Source organism: Parus major, chromosome 27, assembly GCF_001522545.3.
Source record: "Parus major isolate Abel chromosome 27, Parus_major1.1, whole genome shotgun sequence".
In the NCBI taxonomy this organism is placed as follows: domain Eukaryota; kingdom Metazoa; phylum Chordata; class Aves; order Passeriformes; family Paridae; genus Parus; species Parus major.
Window position 1 is genome coordinate 3,238,894 of NC_031796.1, and position 18,369 is coordinate 3,257,262.

General features: G+C 44.1%; 1 protein-coding gene across 8 annotated transcripts in view; it reads left to right on the forward strand.

The window, feature by feature from the left end:
- The window catches only part of GPATCH8 (G-patch domain containing 8), a 54,749-nt gene that overhangs the window by 6,163 nt on the left and 30,217 nt on the right, over positions 1–18,369 (forward strand). For 2 of the 8 annotated variants that reach the window (XM_033520058.1, XM_033520056.1), the window contains exons 1-3: positions 9,607–9,687; positions 15,397–15,414; positions 17,456–17,528. Coding sequence is in view for 1 of the 8 variants with exons in the window: in XM_015651324.3 (XP_015506810.1) it covers positions 9,613–9,687; positions 17,456–17,528 (148 nt within the window). In the remaining 7 variants the exon portion in view is untranslated. Of the gene's footprint in view, positions 1–9,606; positions 9,688–10,671; positions 10,707–15,396; positions 15,415–16,385; positions 16,466–17,455; positions 17,529–18,166; positions 18,257–18,369 lie in introns of those variants that run through there. The other 6 variants (XM_033520057.1, XM_033520059.1, XM_033520060.1 and 3 more) reach the window with 6 other exon arrangements.

The following is an 18,369-nucleotide window of genomic DNA, read 5'->3' on the forward strand; positions in this document are numbered from 1 at the left end:
CAAGTTAATATGAGGGTGCTGGCTTTAAGTATCCACGTATCACTTAGGTTTCCTATCCCATTGCTTGACCCAGTTCTGAGTCTAGGAGTTTGTGTTTGGCTGCAATATCTCTCCCTTGAAGACAACTGGTGATGTGGAACGTTTTCCTTTGTAGATTGTTCTGGTAGTTTAGCCATTGAAAGGTACATTTTCCTTAATTTTTCTTCTAGATTTTCTTTATTTTCAGCTTTTAGCTGAGCTTTATGTCCTTCTATGCCAAAGCACTCATTATTACTCTGTGTCCTCTTATGTGAAGGCATATACAGCATTTCTGCTCAATTTTAGCTTCTTCTGAGAGCCTTAATGGCTCTAAATTCTGTTACTGTTCTCCTTTTGTGTTGTTACAGCTTTCTGCATCCTAAATTGACCACACTTGTGATTAGGAAACTTGCTCAGAGGAGTTTAGAGCAGACTCTTACCTGGTTTAACATACTGAGATAAACATCTATTTACTGCTTTTTTCGTATTGCTGTTCCTTTGTTGCACACTCTTGGACTGTATTTTTTATCCTTTCTGCTACTGTGTTGCATGAGGAGGTTTTATCTGGGATTTCTCAGCCTGCTGGGTGCAGCCCTGTGCTGTGGCTGTGTTTGTACAGGGCTCTGTGAAAGCAGACGTGGTGTTAGGGAGGTGAAGCCACTTTTACACGGGTCAGGTTGCTCTGTACTAACTTGTCCTCACTGTTGCTCCCTCTTTGTTGGGCTGCCTGATCTGCAGACTGAGCTGGCAGGTGCTCTGTTTCCTCTGGTCATTGATAACAGTATTCAATGGAGTTTGAATCCTGTTAACGTGCTCCTGAGGGAGATTTTCTGTGAGATTTTGGTTTAGAAACATTTCTTTATTAAATCAAACACAGTAGTAAGAAAGAAAAGGCAGATAATATTACGGAAGCTTGGAAGTTTATAGTGGTAAATAGATTACACCCTAAATATTACATGATTAACACCCTGTCCCACCCTGTAGTGTCTGCTGTGGTCACACATGGAAGGGGTGGCATCCAGAGGGCCCTGGACAGGCTGGAGAGGTTGGTTGGTGTGAACCTCATGAAGTTCAGCAGGGGCAAATGCACAGTCCTGCACCTGGGTCAGGTCAGTTCCTAGCACAAATCCAGGCTGTGTGAGAACTGATTGGAAGGAGCTCTGAGAAGGACAGGGGGTATTGTTTGATGAGAAATTCAGTAACTCAGCTGTGTGTGCTGGCAGCCCAGGAACCAACTGTGGGCAGCAGGTCAGGGGGGAATTCTGCCCTGCTCAGGTGAGACCCCACCTGCAGAGATGCCTCCAGCCCTGGGGTCCCAGAACAGGAAGGATGTGGAGCTGCTGGAGTGAGTCCAGAGGAGGCTGCAGAGATCCTCTGAGAGCCCCTCTGCTCTCAGGCTGGGAGAGCTGGGGGTGTTCATCTGGAAAAGAGGAGGCTCCAGGGAGACCTCAGAGCCCCTTCCAGGGCCTAAAGGGGTCCAGGAGAGCAGGAGAGGGACAGGACAAGGAGAAATGGCTTCCCACTGACAAAGAGCAGGGTTAGATGGAATACTGGGAAGGAATTCCTCCCTGTGAGGATGGTGAGGCCCTGGCAAAGGTTGCCCAGAGAAACTGAGGCTGCCCCATCCCTGGAAGTGTCCAAGGTCAGGTGGAGCAGGCTGGGATAGTGGAAGGTGTCCTGTCCATCCCCTGCAGTGGATGGAACAAGATCATCTTGAAGATTCTTCCCCACCCATCCCCTTCCATGATTCTTTGGTTGTTTGAAGGTCCTGGTTAGCCATGAAGATGTGGGTGCTAGAAGCTGCAGCAGCTTCTGCATCAATGCATATTAAAAATGGTAAAGACAAAATTGGGTGAATGCAGCCAGTGCTGGCTTTTGGGCACAGCTTGCTGAAGGACTGCAGAGCATCCCTCGTGTGCTGGAACAGATCCACAGCTGGTGTTGGTGCGGCAGAAGGAATCTGAAAGACATGAAATTGTTCTTGTTTGGTGCCAAAGTATGCAAAGCAGAGAACTGCCTCTGGCTCCCACTCCTTGTGTGGTACAAGCTGTTTATCTCTGAACTGTAGAACACGTTTTTATTTGGACAGCTCTAAGTGGGTATTTATATGCACGTTTTCCTGGTTTAAACCTCTTGACCCGTGACTGGTCTTAAATGTGTTCTGCTGAGTGGGTTTTCAGTGTTTTTGGACTTAGCAGGAAGAGTTTTGTCAAAATTAATTTTTAGTTTGGTAAACAAAAGGTGCCATCAACTTCTCAATGTGCAATTCCAAGGTGCTTCTTTCAAACCTTGGCAATTTAAATTCATCTCTGAGTCTCAAGTGATTGCTTTTGTTGTATTGACTTGAGAGGATTTTCCTGTTAAGTACTCTCAGAATAATTGATGTGTGTGTCTGCTGAAAATGAGGTTTTGCTGCAGCTTTCACAAGATGTTGACTGTAAATATTCAGCTGTTTCTGGGGGTGTGCAGATGTGCCATGTCCCTACTTCCCACATGTATTGCAGGGGAAGGTCTGGGAAAGCGATTCCTAACGTGTGGAGGGCAGTGAGAGCGTGTTGTTTGGGAAGGCTTTTGTGTTGCTAGGAAAGAATCTGTGATTTTTTTTTTTTGTTTGTCTTTACAGACACTACAGGGAACAACAGGAAAAAGGATGATTTTGTTTTGGGAAGCATTAACAAAGGCTTTTCAGGTGCCAATACAAAGTTGCTTTTGTATTGCTTTTTATAGCTTTGAAAACCCATCTGGCCTTTAAAATTATCCAAGAAAGTTTCCAGGATTGGATGGAGCCATCTCCTAGGTGCATATTGGTCTTAAAAATATATTTTTTTTCTGGGTGCATAATGAATATCCAAAAAAAACCCACTGTAAGCTATGCTTTCCTGGAGTTGTTTTTGAGTTCTTTGGATGGATTTCTAAACATCAACATGGTTGTCTGCATCAATTACGTTTTGGAGCCTTTCCATGGTATAGAGTCATCAGGCCCTGCCGAGCTGCAAAGGGCAGCATGAATTACTGCTGTGATCTGCAGTCAGCGTGCGTAGGGAGGTGTGGATCTTGCAGAGGTATTAGAAACCCGTCACATTTTGATTGTGTGTAATAAACACAATGATCAGTCATGGGGAGCTGCATTTGGGTTTAACACCTTCCTTCCCCCACTGGTCTTGGCTGAAATTCGCTGTGAGGTCAGTAGTGATATTGGTGATAGAGGCCCACAGATAAATCAGAGCACTGGCAGACCTTGGCACTTGTTTCCTCTTTCATCCATGCCTGGAATGAGTTTTTGTCCTGCCTATCCCACATGTGCAGCTGCAGCTGCAGGTGGTGGGTGTCTCGCTCTCAGGCCACGTGCAGAGAAGTGAAACCAGCACGTCTGGAAACAGCTGCCTGAGCTGGAAAGGTTTGTCAAAAGAGAACTAAATACAAAATCAGATGAGTGTCGATGGTGGTTTGCCAAAATTCCTTGTCTTTGGGTTGGGCAAGAGGCTGGTGCTGTATCAGGGCTTAGCTGAGCAATTCCTGAGCCTCTTGGCCACTGTGCTGGTGCTGGACAGGCAGCATTCACCCAGGTGTCCTGGATGTGGGATGTTTGCAAGAGTGCTGGGAGCCAGTTTTGGGAAAAGTGGATGGATGTGAGGGTGCCTTATCGGTGTAAAGATTTTGTCACTGCTCCATCTCCTTTAAAAAAGAAAATTTCAATTTTAACAGGATATTCACTTCTGGAATCAGAGGGTTTTTTTCTCTGCTCTGTGGGGGTGCTGTGTGTGTGCAGGGAGGGAGGATTTGGTAAGATGGCATTTGCTCCCTTGTGCTCAGATGCTGCTCCAGTTCCCTGTGCTCAGACCTTGCATCTGTGCTGACCCGTCCCGGGAGGGCTGCAGGAAATGTCAGCTGTGCTTCCCAGCCTCGGGACCAAAACATTCCGGGATCTGCAGCTCATGTGGCCTGCCCTGGCTTTATCCACACTAGAAAATGGCCTTTTTTTTGGGGGGAGACTCATTTCTCTTTTTGGATATTCCTGTGTCTCAGCTGCTGTTCTCAGCCTAATACCTGCAGGGCTTTTGGGAGTGGGCTTGGTTAAATGCTTTCAAATGATACTGTGAATTTTGTGGCTTGACGTAATATTTTTGGAATTTGAGATTTATTGATTGAATTGATGGATAAGTAGAACATGAAGAAGGTGGTGCTGATTTGCTTTAATGTTTTAAAATTCCATTTTCTAAGGTAAATGCAATATAAATGTGATTTTTCTGAGTCTTTTTCTGGTACTCTTCTAGGGCCAAACTGATTTTTGAATATCTGAGGAGCACACTGCGCTCTTTTCAAGTGCAGTTAAGCAGTCATGATCATGCTGTGCTCTTTTCCAGTGCATTTAAGAAATAATAACAGTGAGTATAGTAAGGCTTTTCTGCAAAATTGCTTTCTTTAGATTGTTATTGGCGTGGTCTCACGAAGCAGAATTTCTGAGTGCCTTCCTGAGCCAGTCCTGAAATCCTGAAGGGACGTAAATAGATTGTTTCTGCTGTGACGTCTCAGCAGCTGCATTCTGCCCATTACCTCCCCAGCCGGCCCTGCTTTAATGCTCCCAGGCAGAGCTGCAGGGTTTTCTGCCAGAATCTTTTTCTATTTTGCTCCATTCACAGCGTTGAAGGCGTTGTCCCTGTGGTTGGAGCAGGCAGCGTTTTCTAATCCTAGGCTCTCACTATCTGACTTGTGTTGGGCTTATAACTCACCTTATCCTCTCTGTTAATAACACCAGGCTGGTGTGATGGGGCTCTGCTGGAGCAGGAGCCCAAGGACAGCTGAGTGGAGGTGTCCTAAAAGGATCCCCCATGCTCCCAGCTCCATTGTCCTGCTCCTTTGTGTCCCTCTCCTGGCTCCCTGTGAGCTCCATGTCCCCAGCTCTGGCCCAGCTGCTGGGCTGGAGGCTGCCACATTTTCTTTGTGAGTTACACATGGATAACTTAGGGCTGTTCATCAAAGAAACCACTCATTCCAGTCAGGAAAGGGCACTATATGGAATGTGTTCTGCATGCTGACATGTTAATATGCTCCGTGCTCAGGCGGATTGCACAGAGCAGTCCAGTAATTAATATCCAGGGAGGTCTAATGGGCCTAAAGGAGTTGAAGTGACTCATCCTTATTTTGTCATTGTGTTGGTGGTGCTTTAGGTGACTTAGAAATGCAGGCAGTGCCCATGACCCAGCTCTGGTTTTGGATACACCCTTTGGGGTGTGAGAGGGGAGGAGGGAGTGTATCTTCTTCTGCTTGTCATTGTGAACGTGCTTTTAAAGGGTTCCCCCTCTGAGTGATTTCTGTGTGTCCCATGGGCTTTGTGGGTAACCCACCTTTCTGAAGAGGTGCTTCATGTAGAGGAGAGAGTGAATTCTGTGGTACTAAACTGTGATAAATGGGCTTTAATCAACAATTCATTTCACTTGCATTGAGTGATTTATTTGCAACAGTTGTTGCCACTAAGGATTTTGGGATGAAAGTGTAATTAAATTCTGAAATTTTTTTTATGATGCTGACTGGGTTTGGTTACACTGCCACCATGTTTGGGACCTTGTACATAAGAAAGAAGCAGCAATGCTTTTCCCTGAGCTATTAACTTGAATTGTCCCAGGAAATGCAGTAACTCCACTGGGTATGATCTGGGACAAAATGGCACAGGGCTCCAAAGTATTTACAGTCCAAAAAAGAGAACAAGAGTTGAAATCCTGCATGGAGGCAGCTTTTTTCAGTTGATTTTTCAAATGCCATATTCAGTGTGCGAGGGCTCTAAGAAAGTTTGGCCAAGAGCTTCGAGCAAAGATCAAACAATGGGAGAGTGGAGGAGAGAGCAGAGAACATGTGACTGTGAGTAACCAAAGTGGGTGGAGAGCCAAAGTTCAGATGATATTACACAAAAATTACAGAGCACAAACACGTTGGCTCCTGGAGATGAATGCACAAGGAAGCCAAGTGGTGTGTGTGGTGTGTAATGAGAAGTGTTTGCATGCTGGAGGCTTGTCCCTGCTTCTCATGAAGTAGGGAAATATATTGAATTTCAGCGTGGTTGTAGGGAAGCGCCAGTGTGAGAGCAATAAATGCTGCTTAAGTGGAAGCCTCTCATCTTACTTGTTTTGCTGTTCCAGAGTGGATGGAGAAGTGTCTGTGAGAAAGGGACAGTGCTACACATCTTGTTTCACAAAGCAGAAGTGAGAGACTCTGATAAAAGCAGCTGCAGAATGGAGGGGCAGAGGATGAGGGGGAGGAGGGTGCTGCAGTCAGCCCCAAAATCCTTGTCCACAGGAGCAGGTGGAAGCTTTGCCATTAGCTTCTAGGGCTAGGAATTTACTGCATCTCTTTAACAGTCATACAGGAAAAAGGTTTGGGAATAGGTTTTGAGTAGTGCTGGGTTTAATGCAGCTGTTATTTCATTTCCTAGTATCCATGGGGTTGAATCCAAGGGATTGAATTCTTCTTTTCATATGAAGGTTCCCTCTGAAGTGGGAAGAATCCCTCAAGTCTTCAGAAATCACAGTTCAAAAATCATACTGAAACATGGTCAGTGTTCAGGATTCACATTTGCCAGAAATGTGTTATCAACAGATCCAGCATTTAGGGTTTAATGAATTGTTGGATTTATGTGTTAAAAGTATTTTGTGTTCTTCTGATACCTTGTCTTAAATTACAGCAGAAAATATTTTATGGATCCATTCAATGCACCAGGTTGTAGGATTGGAAAAGAGGGAAACAGATGGAATTCCCCCCAGCTTGTTCCTTAGCCAGTTCCAGAGATGAAGAAGCAAAGGGACAGACTGTGCTGCCTCCAGCTGCAAAAGGCTGGGATCACAGTGAAGGCAAGCAGCATTGTCATGGCCATAGCCAAAGAACCACTTTTTTTCTTACCTGATTAAACATCACTGGCCTGAACCCAAATAAATCCAGCCTCACAATAACCATTGGATTGTCTGCTTGCCTTTTTCCAGAATGAGCTGCTTTATGGTGGAAAGGAATTTTCCCTTTATAGTTTATTCTAAATATTGATAAATAAAGAGCAGTCTTTGTGATGAATATTGATTTCAGCTCTGTTAGGAAAGTTTGTTGTTTTGAAGCCTTGAATTTCCAAGCCTGGAACACCCTCCTGACCCAGGAGCAGGCTGGCAGCATTCCCATGGGCCTGTTCCCTGTGCTCCATGGCCTCTTTATGCCCAGGACTTCCAGCTGACACGCAGCACCTGCCTCTCTGGGAAGCTCCAGTTTTAGTATTGCAGCTGTTTGGACTAGGAACAAGTAGAGATCAAGTACATAATAAATCCCAAAGACTATGAATATATAAAATAACCCCCAAAATACATGGAGTAGGTAGTGGTGGGATCACTTAGACATAAAGGCTTTGCTTGCTCTCTGATTCTCTGGCTGTGGCACAGGGAATACTCAGCCTTTTGCATAGTTTCAGGGAGGAGATGTTGTTTCAAGCACTGAAAAAGTGACTTGTGAAGCCTCAGATCAGCAAGGCATGCTGCCCTCGAACTGGGATTGACCCATGCCTCGGTAAAAACAGCTTTCCCTCCTTGGCAGGCAGCCCACCAGAGGAGCTGGCAGGAGTATTTAGATTTTCCAGGTAATTTAGTGGTGTGTGCTGAGCTACCTGCAGGCAGCGGGTGAAAGGAGGCGCAGGGACATGTCTGGGTTCATGCTGAGAGGGTTTCAGCTGTTGGTTAACTGAACATTATGTGGGTTTAATGTTTTAATAGATGAAGTTTAGCAATGTGTTTGTGCCAGTGTTGGCAGCATGTACTCTCCTGACTGCTCTGGTTCTCTTGTGCACAATTTTTTGGGAGGTTAGGCTGTTCCCCAACCACTGAGGCAGGTTTTTGGTGTGTTTTGGTGTGGGCTGCTGTACTCCTCACTCACAAAGTCTGAGTGTTGTTAGCTTTCCAAAGCAGCTCAACGACTGCTTGTGCATAGTAAGTTTGCCTTCAGCTTGCTCCTTGAAGGCTGTCCAAAAAAAAACAAAAACCACAAAGAGTGGGAGTGGATTTCTGTCTGCAGATTAAACCCCAAATTTGCTCTGGAGAGGCCAGGGGAAAGACAATGCCTGGGAGCAGAGCATGGCCAAGGTGAATTTACCACCAGGACCTGCAGATGATAGATGGGCTGGCTGGAAGTTGGGGCTCCAGCATCAAAGCACCTTCTCTTGGCACCAGGTTTTAGTCAAGATGTTCCCTTGTAGATTTGCATTGCTGAATAGGAACACTCCTTCCAGAGGATTTTTGGAGGCTGGTGCCTGGCTTGTAATATTCCAACTGTCAGTCTGTTACAACTGCAGTTTGCTCTTTCGTGTGCTGGCTTCTGTTAGTTCTTGCAGAAGGAAAAGTTGGTATTGGTGGAAGGAGGAGGTTGACAACATGTTTCTCTTGGCAGCAGTGCTGCATGTTCCTGCTCCAAGGGATTGTGGAGCTGGGATGCAAATAGAACCTGCCAGGGGTTTGGTGTGCACAGAGAAACCTGAGGTTCCAGTGGCACTGCCAGGCCTGAGGGGGGAGTGGGGGTGACAGCCAAGGCTTGGCATCTCCTGGAGTTCCTGTGACACTGAGCAGGGCCTGGGAATGTAGGAGAGCCCACTGAAACCACCCCCTTCAGTGGCTTTTGGTCTCATCCCAGCTGCAGGAATCTCACTTCTTTTGCTTCTGAGTGTGCAGCTGGAAAGTCCAAGTGTTTCCTTTCCAGGTCTGTGCTGGTGACAGTGGATGTGTTGCATCATGGACTTATTGAACAGCCAAATATGGTTCACCATGTTTGAAATCTCAGGAATTTATGGTTTTGGAAACCTCAAATTATGGCAGAGCTGCAGTGGAGGTGTTTGTTTTTCCTGAAATGGCCCTTCACTGGTGTGTACCAGCACCAACACTTGTTCTGGAGACCAGAGATTGCCATTGCCTTCCTAGCTCAGGAACCTGCATGCTCAGTATCCACCCAAAAATATGGGAAGATGCAACTTTTGCAAGGGGGCTGGTGGTCAGCTGGCAGGGGGATTGCTTCAGCTCAGGACTAAAGGCTGTGTTGTCTGTTGGGGGATCACTTCCATGGACAGATCACTGTTCAGATTTGTGGGAAGGGCTGCTCCACACCATGGAGCAACATTGTTGGCACAGGGACAGGTTTCCCTTACCACTGTGGGATTTTGTTGGCTTAAGGTGTATGAAATCAGATGTATCCCTCAAGCAAATTCCTGGTGCAGGGAAAATCTTGTAGTGGTGGGGAACAGCCCTTCCTGCTGCTTCTTGTGGCGTATGTTTTCCATGCTGGCACTGGTACTTATGCTCAGTGTTTTCAATGACTTTCTAAGAAAAAAAAAAATCCAGAAGTATTGTCATTGTAAATGTTTGGTATTTTGCCAACTTTAATAGTTCATGATCGTCATCAAATTGACTTTGTTTTTAGGTTTTTTTGTCCTTATAGTTGATACACTGAATTGTGCCAGTATTTAACAAGTTCATTTGTTAGCAAAATTATATGAACTGTAACACTGTAAGCAAACCTGTCTGGACACTAAACTGTTACAATTGTGTGCTGTGCTGTAGAACTGACCCTGTTTTTCTGTTGCAGGGCAATCACTTTGATCAGTATGAAGAGGGGCACCTGGAGATAGAGCAGGCATCTCTAGACAAGCCCATCGAATCGGTAAGGCCCCCCCTGATCAGCATCGTTCCCCCCGGAATTAGGCCGTGCTCGGATGGTCCTTGATGTGAATGCAGACAAATCTGATAGCAGTGGGTGCCTTGTTGGCAGTGAGGGGTAATTGGTGGTAAACTGCATGCTGACCTTAAGTGGGCCTGGGATTTAATCTTGAAGTAGTCCTAAAACTAAAACCTGAAATTTGAGTTCAACATGATATTTCAGGAATTATTTAAAATAATACATTCATTCATAGATATTTATTTTCAGTTTTTATTCCTTTCTTTGAAGAATGAGTTTAATTTAAGTGTGAACTTGATGGAATAGTATAGTAAAATACATTTTGATCCTTTTTAGTTTATATTTTTGGAAAAGTACCGGTGTATTTAAAGTGTTAGAATGACACCTGGAAGTATGGAGAGAGGGATCAGTGTTAGTCCAGCAGTCCTTCCCCATGGGAGCTGAAACTGCCCTGAGCCTTCCTCTAAAGTTGCTTTACCTTGAGTTAGATGTGAAGACTCCTGAAATAAGTTGGAAAAAGTAGGGTGTTTTTTTTTAGTTTTAGTTTTTAAGCTTTTTGGAGCTTTTTAATTTTTCTCTTTGCAAAGCACCTTCTGCTATTTTTAGGCACAACAGCTTGTTCAGCCTAAACTGGACCCACATTTGGCATTTAGCTTTAGCTAAGTTTCATTTGCAGTTTCCTTCAGAAACAAGAAAACTTATAGTGAATAATCAAGGGACATTTAGTGGTGTTCTGATTAAATCTAGATTTTTGTTAAGAAACTACTTGTCAAGTATTTCTTTTACGAATTAATTGAAGTTCTGTTAAAGTTTCTCCACCTTAGTCAGCCCCTAGAAAAACCAGTGTTAGCCAAAGCTCACTATATATTTTTGTTGGTGTGTAGGTTGGTGTTGTGTGTGTTTGTGTGTGTGTTAGATGTTTACCAAAAATTTATACAACTTGGGGTGTTCGACGTTTTTCTTCCGCAGCAGTTGGCCCATATTAGCTAAGCAGCCATGATCTGGTTTGTATTGCACGGTCTGCCTTTTTTAATTTCTTCTCTAGGGTTTCCTTTCCCCTTCTTATTTCTGTTCTTCTGGTCCAGTGAACACTGCATATAGTACCTACTGTCTTAATGTGCTGGCATGATGCTAGATTTAGGCATGGCAGTAATTGATGACGCATGAGATAATGCTGCAGAGATGGGAATTGGTATTCACTGTTCTCCTGAATACTTCAGTCTTACCATGGGACATGGGGATTTGAATTAAAATGCCAAGCTGGATGGAAAGATAATGGGAAATATGTGTTGGTAGCCTACTCTGGGCCACACTGGAAATTAGCATTTCAAAATAATTCAAATGCTGCTTACAGACTAGACTGGTTACCTGATTTCCAAAAGTGCTTTCCCAAAGAGAGGAATCGAAGAGGTCAGAGATTACATCTCTGGTGTTCCAGAGGGAACAATGCCTATGGAAGTGTGTAAAGTGTGAGCATGTACCCTGGGCTCACGTAGGCTCACTGTGCAGCTCTCATCATCCACAGGAGTAATGCTTTCTGAAGTTTGATTAATGCTGAACTGCAGCAGAAAAAATAAATTAAATTATGGCTTTAATATTTTATTCATGTATGTTTCTCACCATCCAAATGTCAGGATATTTTTAATCTTTACAACTCCTTGGTAGGTACAGTTCAACCTAATTGAAAACAGTTGGATGAAGAGGACAGAGAGACTAGCTTATTTTGGGAGGACAAAGAGTTAAAACCTCAACTTGTTCTTTAAAATCAAGTTTGTTCCACTCTTCTTTTGTATGAAATAAGAGAATTACAGAATCACTAAGGTTGGAAAAGCCCTCTGAGCTCATTGAGTCCAGCCAATACCACAGTACTGCCAAGGCCACCCCTAACCTGTGTCCCCAGATGCCACATCCCCATGGTCTGTGAACCTTGCCAGGGATGGTGACTCCAGCACTTCCCAGGGCAGCTGTGCCAGTGTCCATCCCAGAATTTCCAAGATGTGGCTGCTGCACAGGGTGGGGTTTTGGCTTCCTGAACAAGTGTAGAGTCAGAAACAAGCTGGTCACTTCTGAGGTTTTATGTGGCCTTTGTAAAAATACATTGTTGATTCTTCAATTCCCCATCTGGGAAGCAGGAATTACTTTGTTGTGTTTCCTGACACCTGTGGAGGTGATTTTGCTTCTACTCTGTTAATGATTAGTGTGCTCTTTGAATTGGCAAATTACACACATCACCAAAAGGGACAATTTCCTTGGCAAAATTCAGTGGGGCACCTCTGCTGCAAGATATTTCACCAGGAAAGGAGTGTTCATTCTGCTTTTTTGGCTTTTTTTCTCCCCTTTAATTTTGTGCTGTTTGCTCACCCAGAACCAAATGGAGAGGGAAAGAGAGGCAATCTGTGTTTTAGAACTACCACATACCTAAGTATTTTCAATATTAATAAATCAGGTTTTAATCCTTAACCAGTTCTCTGTTAGCAATCCAACTGTCCTTTTCCAAGGAATCTGCTCAGAGTCATGAGTGAGCCTGTACTTCATGGTATGGAAGCAGTTTGAGTGATGAACATTCTGTGTTAATAACCATGCAGATCAAAGTGCTTCCCAGTTAAAATGTCATCCTTTGGAATGAGGAGTGAATTAAGAATATTCCCATGAATGTGCTCCTTGCAGCTTCCCACATCTTAGTGACAGGAAGGTGCTCCAAAGCCTGCAGGTGTTTGGAGATGGGGGGAGGGTTTCCTGTGCCATGTCCCTGTGACAGTCCCCACTGATGTGACATCCATCTCTGCAGCATTATCTGTTGAGAGGTGCTGACTGTACTGCTACAGCATGCAACTCAAAGGTGGCTGGAAAAATAGGTTTGGGAGTCTACAGATCATTACAATGTTGAAACGTGTCCTCAATTAGCCTACTGGTGGTGAAGTTCCTGTGGAAATCCTGCTGTGTACAGCTTGTTTAGGCCAAAGATGTCTGGACTGAAACATGCAACTCTAACCAGAGTACATTCATGGAAAACAGAGCTGCCAGGAGTTAGGGATGGACGTGGCCTGAACAAGTGCCAGCTGTTTTCCATTACTAAATTGAAGGAACTATTTCATATCAATGGACTCTTCAGAGCTACAAATACTGATATTGTTTTCCCCCCACAAGTAACATTTTTTCTTGTTGTGCTTTGAAAGATGCTGCACTTACACTGGCTGTTCATGTCAGTGCAATCACTGGTGTCCTTGAAAAATCAGAGCACTTCACCCTTTTTTCTAAATTCAAGAAGCTGCATGCATTTGTTTTGGGGTATTTTGACTGCACTGAGTTCAGGTACTTGAATGGGAAGTCACAAATTATTGCAGCTTTAATAGAATCCAGATTTTCTTCACGTTAATTCCTTATCTCTACTTGTTTATTGAGTCTCTTTGCTGTGAATTCCTGGTTTTCCTCATCCCAGCAGTGCAGATGGAGTAGGAGACAGCAGTAGACCCTTAGAGCCCCCAAGGAGCAGCCCTGTCCCAGTGCAGGCAGTGTCAGGGGTCGACCCACGCCGTCACCGCTGCAGGTTGGAGGCCAGACTGGGAATCACCCACTTATCCTGGAGCTTGTTAGTTTGTCCTTGTCCTAACTAACAAATGTCCTTTCCCCCTGTCTCTAATGCTGCTCGGTGCCACAAGGAGCGCCTTGAGCCCCCGTGTCAGGCTGCAGTCGGTGGTGCTTTGACACCAGGGGCTGTCGCAGCCTGGCCGAGCTGGAGCCGGGGTTGTGGCACTGGAAATCTGTACGGATCTGTGGACTCCACTAGTTCCAAAGTGTCATTTGATGAGGCTGCTGATTTGACATTTAGCAGCAGCCATATGTGGACAGCGCTATAAATAATGTGCTTCTGGAAGCTGAATGGTGTAGCATTACTATTTGGCTTTTCTCTCTGGTCTTCATTGTGTCATCTGTAGTGAGCTCTAGGTTTTGTTTTGGGAATCTTTTCAACCTCTTGTTTGCATGGGTTCACCCAGTAGCATCCGATCCTTGCTTATAGATTCCTCCATACACAGTCAGCACAGCTTACAATCCACTCAAGAGAGGAATGGTTCCTGCCCGTACTGGGATGAGCGATGGGATCATGGGGATCTCATGAAAAACCTGTGCTAGGCAAAACTGCTGGTGTGGGTTACGTCCCACAAGCATCATCAAAACCTTGGGCTTCTTCCACCCACCTTTTAATTGTAAGCAAATTTTTTTTTTCTATTGGCCAAGACCTTTATCCAAAATTTGCGCTGGGGATATCCTGCTCAGGAATCACTGATCCCCATGGAAAGCAAGCAAGGGCATCTTGTCAGGGCACAGGATGGGGAATTGGGGAGGCCAGTTAGAGCTGGTGGAGCCCAGTCACTTTGGATGAGGTTTTTCCAAAGCAGCTTACCCAGCTCTGGGAAGGTCTGGTGGACCCAAGGCATTGCATTTCCTACACCTTTGGAAACGTTCTGCTTTGTCATTAGAGCAGAGCTCTCCGTCAGTGCTGCTCAGCTGCATAGCTGGTGGTGTCCCACCCAGAGCTGCTGAGCCTTTCTCCCTGCATGGAGCATCCCACAGCCTGTGCCCACATGGTCCAGGAGAGCTCCCTTGCTCACCCAAACACCTCTTGAGAGACTTATTTTGGCTGCTTCAATAATTTTATTGTGGCTGTAACACAAGGAGTTGCCAAACAGCAAAGGAAGAAAGTGAGGAGACTCATGCCAGCCCAGAAATGAGGGGTGTCCTCCTATGGCTGTGGTGTTTCTGTGGATCACTGCAGCTCTTCTGTAGGAAAACTGCTGTAGTGTGAGGATAGTCTGTTCAAAAGGAATGACAGCTCTTGACATGCACAGGAAGCTTGCTGTGAAAAGCCCCATCTCTTCTATATGAAAGTAGCTGTACTTTTACAGAACTTTCAATTAAAAATGCACTTCAAAAAAAGCAGTCAGCTGTTGTAACATTTGTTTTCCCATGTCCCATTTGGGTCCCCAGTATCCCTGGCTACTCCCTAGGCTCTGCAGATAGGCTCTCACCTGGGATCAAGCAAGCCTGGCCTTCCATAATTTAATTTTTAAGGCAGCATTTGTACGGAAGAGCAGTTCTGTCAGTCTGCCTCTGTCAGAGGTCTGGGTTAACCTTTGGAAAAGGAGGGAGGAGCTGAACGTGGCCAGAAAGGAGCAAAGTGATGGCCATGTCCTAATTCAAATGTTAATTTTAAATTATTAAAGTTGTTCCCCTTATTGAGTGCAACAGAAGATGCTCCATTTCAATTGAGTAGGATCTAAAATTAGGGAGCAGTTCCACTGCATAAACAAACAAATGGAAAAGTTTGTAGGGGGGAGATCTCTCCTTCCTGGGAACTGAGACAGGGCAATGTTCAGCCATAATTCCAATTTATGTCAAACAACTTGGGACCATCCTCTTGAGTGGGTCTGTAAAAGTGGTGCTAATGTGTATAACCTTTCTAAAATTTTCTTTTTCCCTTTAACATTTGTTTCCCCCTTCACTGTCAGTCACAACACACCGCTCTTGAATCTCCCAGCTGGTCTTGACTTGTTGAATTTATTTTATGCTTTCACTCTTCTTTAATAAATACATTACTTGCAAGCAGTGAATTGAAAACAAAGCAAAAGAAAAAAACTACCATTAGTGATTGGACAGTTTCTTACTTTGTGTTACATTTAACTGTTCTTTTGACAGCCCAGTTTTTAAAGCCAGGTTCGTATGGAAATGCTTTCACTCCACTTGCACTGCTTTTGGAATAGCGTTCTGCTTCATCTGTCTTTATTTTAGTGCATTCATAACACACACAGTCAGCACAATGTCTCATCTCCACTTGGCCAAGACTGCAAAGTACTCCTTGTCCTTTGGATTTTTTTTTCTCTTCTTTTTGGAAGACGCAGCCATTTTTGTCAGCACCAGCTTTTAGATTCAGTGATCCTTTGGCAGGGTCAGGCAATCAGTGCCTTATCCCAAACATATCCCAAGCTGCAGCCCCTCTCTGCCAGGACAGGGCACTCTGTGCCCATTGGGGTTGGCCTGCCCAGGTGTGCCTGCAGGTAAGTTTTCCTGTCTTCCCAACAGCCAGCCTTCTCCATGGTGCTTGTGGTGGGGATCCATCCTTGTTTATTTTTACCTTTTTTTTTTTTTTTTCCATTTAACCTTTTATCCTAGAAGTTTCCTTATGTCTCCTGTTTATTTTTTTTTCCCACGTAGCCCTAATTATGTCCTGGGGCAGAGCTGGTAGTGTGGGAAAAATTTACATAACCCTTTGGGAAATATAGGAATGCAAAATGTCTGACTTTGCTAGGATATCAGAAAAAAAAATCCAAAATTTATACTTGATAACATCTTTTTGAGCAGAAATGTATCCATGCAGCCAATATCTTTGGGAAGGTTGTGCCTTTCAAGCTGATTCACCAAAGTTGTGCAAACCCTGTGGTCATTTTCTTCACTGTGAAATGACAAAACCTACTGTGATTTCTTTTGATGACTGTTACTTAATTAAATAAACCTGCACCATATAGATATAACTATTTTTTAGGATTCCATGATACCACTCAGTGTTCTGGAGTCACATCCTGTTATAATTCAGGATATTTCTCTGATACCTTGGGTTGTGGTTTGCCTGATGATAATTAATAATCAGCAAGTTCATATCTGATTTTGATTTTGTTTTCTGTGATTAGAAGGTGAACATGGTCCCAGCCAAGAGTCCTTCTCTGAGGAGCTGGTCACTGCTTGTAACTGGGTGAAGTGGTCACTGAGGGTGAGCTGGCAGATTGAGATGGTTCGAGGGTGCTGTGAGTGTTCTGCTCTTTGTCTGGGGGCAGGAACCTTGCATAAAACACAACAATTTCCACACTGAGCCCTGCTCAGCCCCATTGCCAAAAGCTGACACTGAATTGCTGCGTCAGTACTTTTCTAGCTATTCCAAAATAGCTTTTTTTTAGGAAGATGAGACATTATGCTTATTGTTTCCCCTACATGCACTAATGGTTCCTTGCTGTTAACTTATTGCTAGGCCTGTTTCATTCTAACATCTTAGTATTTTTGTTAGTTTACATGTGAAATGCATCACCCAGTCTGTGCTTGAGCTCATTTTATTTAATTGATTTTATTTTATTTTTTTTTGTTTTACTAACCTCACTGTTTTTTCAGTTTAATATTGGCTGCATGCTAGTTTATATATATACATATATAAAAAAAACCCAATCAAGTCTAGCCTGGATTTTGCTCTGATTGTGTTTTGGTTTCTAGTGGTGGGGCAGTCTTGCACTTACAACTTACTCAGTATTATAAAAGCCTGACACACAAACAAAATGACTAAACACATTGTAGATTTTCTTTACAAAAAAAATCTTAAGTGGTGCTGTCTAGGTGATGGATATGATTGTATAAATAGCTTGATTTTATGCTTTTTACTGTCAATTTTTATTGGTACACTTTATTTTCTCCCACATTGCTTTTTATTTTTATTATTATTTTATTTCTTTTAAACGTGATGCACAAAAGTTGCCCAGCACACCATCAGAAAGTGACCGTCCCCAATACCCATCCCCCTGGAAAAATTCTAGCCAGCAATTTTTGACATTTGTCTTTCCCTTTATTGGGCATATATTGCCTTTTCAGTAGCATTTTTTTGCATGCATATATATGTAGAAAAATCTCTTGCTCATCACATGTTTAAATGTCAGCGGGAAGGGAAGAATATATTATTGGAATATTTTTGGTTTGTTTTCTCTGTTCTGTCTGTCAGGATAATATTGGACATCGCTTACTCCAGAAACATGGGTGGAAGCTGGGCCAGGGATTGGGAAAGTCACTGCAGGGTAAGTCCAGTCCCTTGTGTCTGAAACCTTCAACTGCAGCCTCAGCCTTTAACAAAATTATTTCTGCTTTTTGTTCCTAGATTAGATTTTCTTTCCATTATCGATATATCCAAACGAATGTACTGCTGAGTTTTGTATGTTTGCAAGTGAAAGTTACTGCCTCACTTGTTGGTACAGGTTAGACCTGTGTGTGTGCTGGATGTGAGAGTCAGTGTGGAGGGAGGAGGATTCACTTTCCATTGTGCTGATGTTTTGGTATTAAAAGAATTAAAGATTTGAGGTAGATCCTATGATTTGTCAGTGCTCACTGGGGTCAGAAGCCATTGGAAGGCCAGGAAAGGGCCCACTGAAGATGGAAAATGGTGGCAGAGGTTCTGTGGATGGGAGAGGCTCACTCCTGGTTTCTCCACATGACTGTCACAGGTTGGACTTATTCCTGTTCCCAGCAGTTTGTCAGGGATTAGCAAATCTCAGTGGGACACCAAAGTGCTGGTTGAGCCAGCACACACCAGACCTTGCTGGCTTGAGCCCAAGTTCTTCCTGTGACACTAAACCCCATTTCTGTAGAAACTGTGGAAGCGTTTGAAGCTCAGGTGTGTCCTGAGCCCCTCAATAACTGACTCATGTTCCCATGCCAGTAGTCTGAAGACCTGGGATCTTGTAATCCATCTTCCATGAGTGAGACCGTTAGAGATGGGGGTGTCTGTGCTATGGAGGACTGTGCAGAGGTAATGAGTTCTCCAAACTCTGGGAATGCTTATTAATCCCTTGGACTAAGGCTCTCTAACCTCTCAGGCAGGACTGCCTTGCTGGTTAATGCTTCTGGCTTTTTCTAACATGG